The sequence below is a fragment of the Thermobia domestica genome, chromosome 3, assembly GCF_964235325.1.
Source record: "Thermobia domestica chromosome 3, izTheDome1.hap1.1, whole genome shotgun sequence".
NCBI lineage: Eukaryota > Metazoa > Arthropoda > Insecta > Zygentoma > Lepismatidae > Thermobia > Thermobia domestica.
Genome location: NC_137456.1, coordinates 59,055,537 through 59,066,882, shown reverse-complemented (window position 1 = coordinate 59,066,882; position 11,346 = coordinate 59,055,537). Strand labels below are relative to the sequence as shown.

Here is an 11,346-nt window from a genome sequence, read left to right as displayed (position 1 = left end):
ATATAGACCATAATGTCACATAGTTATGCTCTCTAGGCTGGAGGAAAGGATAATTAATGACAGCGAATAAAATAAATAGCCTACGGACCATGACAAAACTTACGGATACGATATTGTCCATCACAAGCTCACATGGCCTAAGATCGAACCATCGACTCCTTGTATTAGAGATGAGGGATTTAAACCTTTATTTATTAATTCGCTCCAACCGGGACACACGTACGAGGGAGGTTCAATAATTATTGTCTCCGGCATATTTAAAATATTTGAGCTGGGCTGGATGATGGGGGATATTGTAGCCTAATGTCTTAGATGCCTATATGTTAAATTTCAGAACCATAGCTGCTATATTAATATTCTTTTTTGTCCTTTCAGGTGTGAGAGGTGGCACCTAGCTTGAAAAATGGAGAAAACCGAACAACGAGCTGTCATCAAGTACCTCCAGAAAAAGGAGATTCATGAGGACATGATCAGTGTGTTCGGTGATGGAGCTCCTTCCTACCATTTGGTAAAGGACTGGTGCCGCGACTTCCGTTGCGGCAGAGAAAGCTGTCAACAGGCCCCTGGTGCTGGTCCTCCAACAACAGCATGCACCCCAGAAAACATTGATGCTATACATGATACGCTTATAGCAGACAGACGAATCACGGTGCAACAGTTAGCAGACATCATGTATATCTCTGTAGGCTCAGTGGAAACCACTGTGCATGAACACTTGGGATTCAGAAAGGTGTCAGCGCGATGGGTACCCAAGATGTTATCTCGTGAACATAAGAAAGACAGAGTTCGACGTTCAACGGCTGGTTTGGAGGTTATGGGGGCAGACCTGAAACAGTTCTGTGATAGATTTGTGACAGTGGATGAGACGTGGCTCCACCACTATGATTCCGAGTCCAAACGACCGAGCATGGAATGGCGACACAGCAGTTCGCCTCCCCCACGCAAGTTCAAGGTGCAAGCATCAGCACGCAAGGTTATGGTCACAGTTTTTTGGGATTCGAAGGGTGTGCTCTTTATTGACTACCTGGAGGTTGGACACACTATCACGTGGGCCTATTATGCAGCCCTAATCCCTAAGTTACGCGAAGCAATCAAGGAAAAACGGCGCGGGATGTTGCAGCGAACAGTGCTGTTCCACTAAGATAATGTTCCGGCCCACAAAAGCCATCTTACTGGTGCCGCAATCCATCCTGCTGGTTTTCATGTGTTGAAACATCATCCCTACTCACCCGACCTCGCCTCTAGTAACTTTTATTTGTTCCCAGAGTTGAAGGAACACCTCAAGGGGAAGAAGTTTCACTCAAATGCAGCTGTTATTGAAGCTGTGTGGGAATGGCTCACGTCTCAGCCAGAGACTTTCTTTAAAGCTGGCATAGTGGCTTTACAGCATAGGTGGAAGAAGTGCATTACTATGAAAGGAGACTTTTTGGGAAAATAATACTGCTTATAGGTCAGGGACAATAATCATTGAACCATCCTCGTACCTTCATAGTCTTCTAATCAATTTCATTCAATATTCTACTTAATCCAACACTAAAGACACACGGAAGCATCGAGAACAATTAATATCCGCCATGCTCTTCAGAAGGACTCAAACCCACAATGTATTGTTCCTCATGCTCCGAACTCCGGAGACTTCTCCGCTATTACCACCAAATCCACTAAGTCAATGTGCCCTTATTTATTCGTAAAGTTCCAAATATGGAAATAAACTTATTACAGTGAAAAAAGAAGATGATGAAGAAACACTAAAATCCATAAGTGGAGACCTCATATCCATGTGTTTATGTGTAGTATCAGTACCTTATTATAGTAGAGGAATAACATGTCATGTTAGTTCTCAAAAACATATCATTTTACCCAGTGATGACCCTTGAGCTCTACAAGAGGGACGTCACCACCATTTGTACAAATATAAAAAAGTTCATCGCTACACGCAATTGAAAAAAAACTTGCCTGATGCACTATAGTGGCCGCAAAAACTCGCGAAGCCTGAATTCTACACGAATCATAGAACTCCATTCCCTCACAGTGATACATCGGAAGAAATTGGTACGATTCGTAGAGCTGCCTTCCGAATGTATACTTAAAAAAAAAAAAGTGTAACAGCACAAGTGCATCAACTTTTGACGATATAGCGAGCGAAGGACAAAAATCAGCACTTAAAGAACTGTAACACGAACGGTAATAATAATAATAATAATAATAATAATAATAATAATAATAATAATAATAATAATAATAATAATAATAATAATAATAATAATAATAATAATAATAATAATAGCAAAAATATAAAAAAGGATAACAACAAAAACAATAAAGCAAAACTTAGTGGCAATCTAACAACACTGTACCCTCAGGAGATGCTGTCCGTATAGCGCGAGAGACGATACTGGTAAAACTTCATGGATGGGGGTTGCAAACCAGAGCACACCCTCTCGTCCTATTGGGTGGTGAAAATGGTAAATCTAGGTCAAGCTTCACGATTCCTCGCGATCGCGGTCCAGGCAAAAACATATGTACTGTTATGGGAGAGAACCCTTCCTCTTACAAATACTGTCACATACGAACACGGACAGTCTTCTTTTATACCAAACGGTTTAGTACGTCTTCATAACGGAGAGGGATTATTCTCAGCTCATATGTATTTAGCACACAAAGTACATAACTAAATACATCTTCAATTGATCCGGCAATTTCAACTGTATTCCGATCATAAACTAGTGTCCGCAGAATTATGCAGCAGGAAACTATTGCAGACTTTTCCCCCAAGTAATTCATAAACCATCACGATTAGTTTAGTTATGTATACGTTTTCAGTATTCAAACATTAATGTTGCTTATTCTTAATTGGTTACATTTAATTTTTTAATACACTACGTAAGGAAATTAAAGAAATTTTGTATAGTTACGATTGTACTTAAGAAGAAAATTATCACGCACACATTTTTGCAATAAACGCGCACACATAAGCATATCCTCAGAGATACTCTGTCTCTTTAAAGAGGATGATTTCCTCATTATCCCCCCCCCTCCCCGTAATTCGAGCACTGAGTACAGTATTTTTTATTTTAGTCTATATTTATAACAAATGCATTTGCTGTACTGCATATAATTACTACAAGAATTGTAACCTCTCTGTAACAAACATGTCTCATTTACGGACAAAACAATGTCGTTTTGTTTACATTATTCTCCACCGAACAAAACACACTAAAAACAAAATAGCCTAATTTGCCACTTCATAGCCTCCAAGTTCAATATTTGATATACATACAGCTATATATAGAACTTTTTAGAGTAATCTGCGTAACACTATATTTCTATATAATATTGAGTTCTGAAGCTGCTTTTAAAAGATCTTGGTCAAAAAATCTATCCTCATAAACAATAAATGCTTTCTTCCAAATGTTTAACGGTATTTACGTTATATATATAATCTTAAACTTTAGTGAGCACTAAAATAAAACCTCTATAACATTATATATAATCATCATTATGATTTTACTGTATGAAATAACAAAGAACACACCAGAATTAGCTAAAAACCACTGGTATTAGCAATACTGCATAGTATATTTTCTCCAAGGATGTTATAAATAGAGGATCTGCCAATATGCATCTTCATCCTATTAAATCTGTGAAGCCAAAAACGAACCGAGCGTCGGCACGTCTGATTGGCTACTCTTGTTTCAACCATCATCTGATTGGCTACTTTCGTTTCCGCCATGATTGTTGGCTCAAAACATTGCGATCCTATTGGGCGAAGTGGGCAGAGTAGGGGGTGGCGAAACTGTGACGTATGGCTTCAAGATTTTGTTGTAAGGGCAGATCCTCTATTTTATAAGATCCTTGATTTTCTCATTCATATTTCTCAATCAATTGTTTAAAATAAATCATTCGATTACACACTTATTAGCACAATAATTGTAAAACATTGAAATGAATTCGAAAACAAAGAAATGTAGAGCCATTTTCTGTTGTTTTACAATACTTTTTGTGGTAAATAGAAACACAAAACTAATATCTTTATGAAACACTGAAATTCAAATGGGCCTAGCGTTTGATTTTGGTTGTTATTAAAATGAATGAGTGATTCTAGTGAGGCTTCTCGAGTTATCAACCAGGTGAATGTATTGACATCTGACCTTTCGAATACAGACATTGCATTCATCTTTAGAGATAGTGACGAAGAGACCGGAGATGTCATATAATGGTGACTATTTAGGGACGGAGGTTAGAATGGGGGCTTCTGATTGGCTAAGGGAAATTCTGGCTCCTGATCAGTGATGCCAATTTAGCCTATTTTTGGCTAAATCTAGCCTATTTGAAGAGGCATTTAGCCATATAAATCTATGAAATGCTTAATAGCCTCAAATATAGCTTATTTTATGATTTTTGTTGTTGCCATTTTTGGCTTTTAATTAGCCGTTAAATTAATTCTAAAAATACTTTTTCTTTGAAAATAAAGTGTAACTTTTAAAAATTAGCCTATTTGTCATTATATTATCGTATTATTTGATTTCTCTAAACAGAGGATATTTTATTACGTAACGAACACTTGTTTTTCATTCTTTTTCTCTTTCTCCCCACTCACAGATTTAGAACTAGGCTACTTAACAATACTTATCAACTCAGCAAGATTTTTAATGTCACTCCCGTAACGATCCCGTTTGCAACTTCTTGATTATTTTAATTTTCGCATTTCATTGCAAGAATGAAAAATTTCTGAAACAAATTTAGTAAACTGTTCGGTTCTTCAAGCCCAGAGATTGTTGTTTATTAAAGGAAACAAATAGGGTATCTAATTAGCTTGAAAATTCTGAATGCAATCATGATGATTCATGTGGGTATAAGGAGAAATAAGACATGTTTTTCTAAGGACTATGACCTACCGAAAGAAGTACTACTGAAAATTGGGATAATGGCAGTCTACACAAACACAACCAATTGACAATTCAACGATAATGCATCCAGTTCCAGCGCCTCGGCTAGCAGCGACGTCATTGATGATGATATTTCAATTTAACTGATAATATGGCTGTTGACTTTTCATAAATCAGAAGACCTGGTGATGGATTTTTATTGTAATTAAAAGCCAGGTAGGTTGCTTGTTAGTCTTCAGCGAATAAAATTCAACATTTCAAATTTTACTATAACTCTCTTATAGTCCTACACAAGAAAAAGGGGTTTAAAATCTACAATGTGGATTATAGGTTAGCAGTTCAAAATCTAGCCATTTTTGGGGCTAAAAAAGCTTATTCCTGAAGGCCATCTAGCCTATTTATTTTCTCTAGAGGTTGTTGGCAACACTGCCCCTGATATACCTCGGTTACTTTGCTTTTCCTTACCTGGATGGCATCATGCCAGAAGCATACAGCACAGTACTGCGTAAGTCACTTTGAGTTCGTGATTAGGATACATGAATAGCCAGGTGTTTAAACGAACTCTCATTTATCTGATTATTGCAATAGTGTATGCTTGAGCTCAAGAATATAGATAGGAACAAGCAAGAAAATTGGGAATCTCATTTACTAATATAAACTGTAGACTTCATGTTAAAATAACTAGAATTTTTGTTTGGTCGTTCGTGCACAAGAATAAATGTGTATAATGTTTCAAAGAAAGAAATTTTCTTCGTATTTGTAATTGAAAGACATGTGACTTTGTGATTACATGTTAATCCGCACCTGACAATATACCTTTCCCTATATAACAAGAAACCAATTAATTCACAAAATATAAAGGAAGAGATTTCAAAGTACAGAGGCAAAGTCAATTAATGTTGAAAATGAATCTTCGTTTACGTGCATAAACCAACATCACTAATTGGCGTGGACGCATCTCCAGCTTCGCCCTGCCGTAAAATAGATAAAATGTAAAATAAATTTATAACAAGTTTTACCCAATGACCACCGTAAAATTGTTAGTACTGGAGAAACTAGTGCTTAGGTCAATGAAACGTCTTAGTAACAATAAAAGCAATGTGTGTCTACCTACTAAAGAAGTGTCACATCAACTACGTAATGTAAAACTCTCTAAGATGTGTGAACTTATTTACATTTACTCAGCAAAAAACTATCAACAAAAACTTACACATAAAATAGTTTTCATTTGTATTGGATTAATATGGGGGCAAAAGTCAACATCAAACCCAAGGAGAGAAAACAGGGTAAATTCATGCTGTTTTACACATATTACTAAACAAGAAGAGGCTCAGCTAAAATCACAACGGTTTGTCACCAATTTTCCGTTTTCCAGCAAGAAGCATTGAGTCAATGGAGAACGGTCTTAGAGGAGGTCCTTTAAAAGACGATCTTGCACCGATTAGTTTTCTCTTGCTGTGAGGTTTTAGAATTTGAAACGAGCACACAAGACCTTCATCCACAGTCATCATAGCACCAGCGTTGTCAAACTCTCCACAGTAATTGGGCGCTGAAAAGATAGTTACTAGCTGACGGTTAGCAAAGAACTCATAACCATCCTCAACGACTTGATGAGCTCTGCACACCAGATCAAACTCTTGAATTTCCAGAAAACTACTCACAATGTCAGGTCCAAACGTGAAGGATACACCTCGTTCGCTTTCACCCCATCCTTTCACATTTGGGTCAGGATCAGACCAGAGAAGATCGCACAAGAGACCCTGATCTGGAACATCTGTTGGACGCTTCATTTCTCTAATCTGTTGCATCTTGTGAAGATCCGGGCTCAATCCCCCGTGACAGCAAAATATCTTCTCATCCACAATTGCGGCAACAGGAAGACAGTTAAAACAATCAATAAACGTTTTCCATAACTTGATACTGAATCTTCGTTTACACTCTTCGTAGAAGCCGTATAACTTATTAATGCTTGCACACTCATGGTTTCCCCTAAGTAGGAAAAAATTCTCGGGATATTTTAGTTTGTATGCCAACAGCAGACATATTGTCTCTAACGATTGCTTCCCTCGATCAACGTAATCTCCTAGAAACAAATAGTTTGCCTCCGGTGGAAATCCGCCATATTCAAACAACCTTAAAAGGTCAGTATATTGTCCATGAACATCGCCACATATCTTCAACGGAGTGGTAAGCTCCAGAAGCATAGGTTGGTTCATAATCAGTTGCCGTGCCTTGTTACATAAAGCTGTGACTTCTGTTTCAGTCATGGTCACCATTTTAGGGGTCTTTGCATTACGGACTTCTAGTAATCGGCTAATTAGGCTGTCGACATTTAAAATATCTGTGTCCGTGGCCATCCAGCAGACTTAATAGTCTGGCAAACGAAACTTCCCGACAACGCTCACACAGTTACGAACTCCGAGAGACAAAATATTGGTATTTACAAGTAATACATGCTTGTAAAATGTCATTTTGCTCACATATCTGTCGCTACTTGAACACTAAATTTAGTTGCCCAGCGACTAGTTCGTTTAACTTCGATAATTTCCATTGTTTAAATTATCTCTGAACCATGGTGGATTCGATTTTATTATTTATATAGGCCTATATATTTTTTTTAATGTTTGTAGCAAGATATACCTAAATACTCATTTGGTTTACATCTAATCAGGATGTTGAACTCAAATTTTAAAGAACAATAAAACTCACCTAAAATCTTGCTAATAATATGTTTGATGATTACATTGTTGCTGTAAGCATCTCTATCCAGCATCTCTAGCAGCCTCTTTCTATATGAGGTATGGGTGTACCCTTGAAGGTGGGATCCAAACCACCGCAATGTACTCAATGCTCTCCTAGCAAGATTTGAACCCAGGGTCCCGTGCTACCAAAGGCGTGCGCTCTAGCTACTGGATCAGCAAAAAGGGATTTCCCGATTGCATAAGAATCATCATTGATTTTTGACAAGTATCCATTGCGTTTAGTTAATATTTAACAGGTTAGTATCAACAGTAGCGGATTTAGGCCAGGGCCGGGGAGGCCTAGACTCACCAGTTTTTTTTTAAATCTTTGAGTTTTACGTCCCACGTTATGCTGGTTAGGCTGAAGGAGACGGTGATGGCGAGAAATGAATGAAATGGCGGAATGAAGAAAGTGGGACGAAACAGGAGAACCCCGATGAAACCTACGCACACGGTATTTGTTCATCACAAAGTCCACTTGGCGCGAGCTGGGATCGAACCATGGACCCCATGCAGCAGAGGTGAACGCTCTACCACTAAGCCATCGCGGCCCCGTCCCAGTTTTTTGAGTGACAAAAATAATTTAAGCTATTATTTATTTTTGAAAGTTTATAGTAAACTCATGATATACCTATCATAATGTGGATTCTGACTGCCCCCCCCCCCCAGGTTTTTAGCTTCTAGACCCGCTACTAAGTATACATACACATTCCAAGCAATTTTTCCTATCTTTTTTTTTTTCCTTTTTTCTCCCGAATTTTTTACCTTCCTTACTTCGACGCCCGGGGCTACCGACCCCCCCTTACGGCAAGGACCTGTTTGGTAGCTCACAGTAGGATTTAGAAACGATACGGTAGCTCAGAAGCTTCAGAAGTTTGGCGACCACTGATATAGAGGATCAAAAGTTAGGAATGGGGATCGTAGATGAAGGTGATACATCCACCGGAAATTGTAGAAATGAACCATTTCCGGTTTTAAACTTGATCACCATAGAGTAGAAACGGCAATAGATAACGATAGATTTTTTTGCAATCGATTGAATGTCCCAAAAATACATTTCATATCCATTCTTGACCCCTACTGAAACCGGAAGTGATAGAAATCCACTATATCTTCCGGTTCCAATAATGATCTACATGGAGCAAAAACGATAAGAGATAGGAGAACCGGTTTTATTGGAATTGATTTAGCGTTTTAAGAAATAGGTATTGTCGTTTCTCTTAACCATTTATTCAAACCGGAAGGGGCACAAATTAACTACATTCGTTTTTAACATTGATCGCTATACGTAGAAACCGGTGGTGGATTGCAAGAAGTATTTTCCTTCAATCATTTCAAGAGCAAGTACCGTTAACGTTTTACTTGCAAACGTAGCAACTGATCAAATCGAGTAATGTCAAAAATAGCCTACTTTGCTTATTAGAACCAATTGTTGGTGAAAGCTAAGCACAAATATATAGTAGGTGCAGTGGCGTATTTACGATTTTGTTTCGGGGAGGGCTTTGCTAACTTTCGGGGGGCTTTGCCTGAAAATGTGAAAATTCTGCAAGATATTTCATATACTTTACTATAGTAAGTAAGATTTCGGGGGGGGGCTTAAGCCCGGAAGCCCCCCCTAAATACGCCACTGAGTAGGTGTAAAGTAATGTGTAATTAAGTACAACAGACTAATGTAGACTCGTATTAACCAGGTTATGATTACTACAGTTTTATATTTAAAGGGTTCTTCTTAAAAGCTCATAAGTTTCATCTAAGCTAATCTGTTTCTTCCTTCTCAATCTTATTAGCTTTTTTCTTTTTTTAATTTCAACCACACCCATGGCATTCCTCATGAATCCAATAATCACACTCTCTACAGCGTTAACACAATTCATCATCCTTTTCAAATTCTCCACAAACAATACAGTTCAACATTGTTTTCTCGTAAAGTACTAACAGTAGATTGAGGATTCGTTTTCTTTATGGTGGTTTCATCAACGTGTTCAACTAAACTCGTACGATAACATTTTTTTTATTATTTCGACACACAAATTTATTTATTGTTAGAATGATTTCTCCTGCTGTTATTCACTGATTTTTCCTGTTTTCTTCCTAAGATTTCAAAACTTGTTTCGCGGGTGTTTTTATCAATATTTTAGAGTGCTTCTTACTTACGTTTATTCTTGGACACTATGTGGAAGTTCCAATCAATATTTGAAGGTAAAGAAGCAAAAGTGAAATATTGGCAAAAGACACAACACTGAAGAGGTGTTAGCTTGGGAATCGGAGAAGTTATTCTTCTATTGCAGAGAATCTGAACTTTGCAACGACGCAAGGACAACATTGCATTGATCAAGTGTTCCAGGAAAATCTTATATAAAATAAAAGGCAAATTTTGACCAAAGCATATATTATCTAACAAATAATAGCTTTAGAGTTTCGGCAAATTATCTTTATCTGATAATGTGTCTGATAAAGGCAAAGATAATTTGCCGAAACTATAACGCTATTATTTGTTAGATAATATATGATTTGGTCCAGGGCCGGATTTAGGGGGAGTGCAAAGGTGCACGTGGACTCCCCTTTCGTTGTAAATATACACTACCTAAACTGAGAAGCTAGCAGTGGGTTTTGCAAAATCAATAGTTTAAGCCAATTTTCTGAAGGTTGTAGGAAAAGAATACATCGAGAGCAAACATTTAGCATTTCCAAAGGAATTCCTCATTCACATCACAGATGCCTAAAGGCTTTTTTAAAAAAAACTCAAATTTAATTCAAATGTGCTGGTAGTTATTGGTGCACCCCCCTCTCAGAGAATCCTGGATCCGGCCCTGCTTTGGTCAGAATTTGTTTTTTATGGTATACAAGAAGTTTCAAAGCTAAAATGAGTGGTATTCAGGAAAATCTTGATCTACAAACCAATTCCAAAACAATTTCTTAAAGTTGTGCTTAATGTTTGCTTCTGTCAGCGTACTCAAATGCTGATCAGCGAAGATCATTTGGAGTTGAACCGTAAATCATATTTACAAATAATTTCAGTTTGTCTGCAAAGATGCAGGTTATTGTTTGTGTTAGTGAAATTCTCCCATGCTGTCTCAAAAGAAAAAGAAAGTGATGACAATTAGAGGAGAGTTACCAAAGAGCACGCACGCCCTAAGAGCGCGCAGTGCCAATTACGCTGAAGTGGTAACACGCAGAATTATTATTGCTACGCTGTTTGATGCGTCTTTGTGTGAGAGTTGACACGAAGAAAAGGGAAGTTAACGTATCGCTGCAAACAGAAAATACAGCTAAAAATAACTTTTTTGAGTTATTGATGTAATATTTTAATACTCTTAGTTAAGAAATTATTCTGATATAGCAGCTAACTACAGTACCCCTGTTGCATGGTAGAAAACATGAATGCAGATAGAATTATTTACCATGGCTTTGTTTCGGGGGTCTTGCATGTGCAGCCACTTGGATGAATTTTACTCGATTTGACTGCTGTTTCCCAAAGAGTGCGCGTTAGTCAGTTACCAAAGAACGCGCGCGTACTCTTTGGGAGAATTTCTTTCAGAGTGTATGTGAGTAGCGGCATTTATATTACAGACTATGTGGTTATTCTCATCAGTTACTCTCGGAGTGTAATCGGATGTTTGAATGGATTGTAGAATTATTTGCAATTGTTTATTTCCGATTCAAGCATGACTGTGAATCATCTATAAGAAGTATTTTAAATTCACAAAATTTCTTAA

General features: G+C 37.6%; 1 protein-coding gene across 1 annotated transcript; it reads right to left on the bottom strand.

The window, feature by feature from the left end:
• Positions 1 to 6,054: 6,054 nt before the first annotated feature.
• On the bottom strand, positions 6,055 to 7,394 carry LOC145680414 (serine/threonine-protein phosphatase alpha-2 isoform-like). The gene has a single exon (XM_081750924.1). It carries the CDS (start codon positions 7,244 to 7,246, stop codon positions 6,230 to 6,232), a length of 1,017 nt encoding a protein of 338 aa, XP_081607050.1. The 5' UTR covers positions 7,247 to 7,394; the 3' UTR covers positions 6,055 to 6,229.
• Positions 7,395 to 11,346: the final 3,952 nt, after the last annotated feature.

Bases quoted from the DNA above. Each gene is read 5' to 3' on its own strand.
- LOC145680414 (XM_081750924.1), bottom strand. From the start codon at position 7,246: ATGGCCACGGACACAGATATTTTAAATGTCGACAGCCTAATTAGCCGA.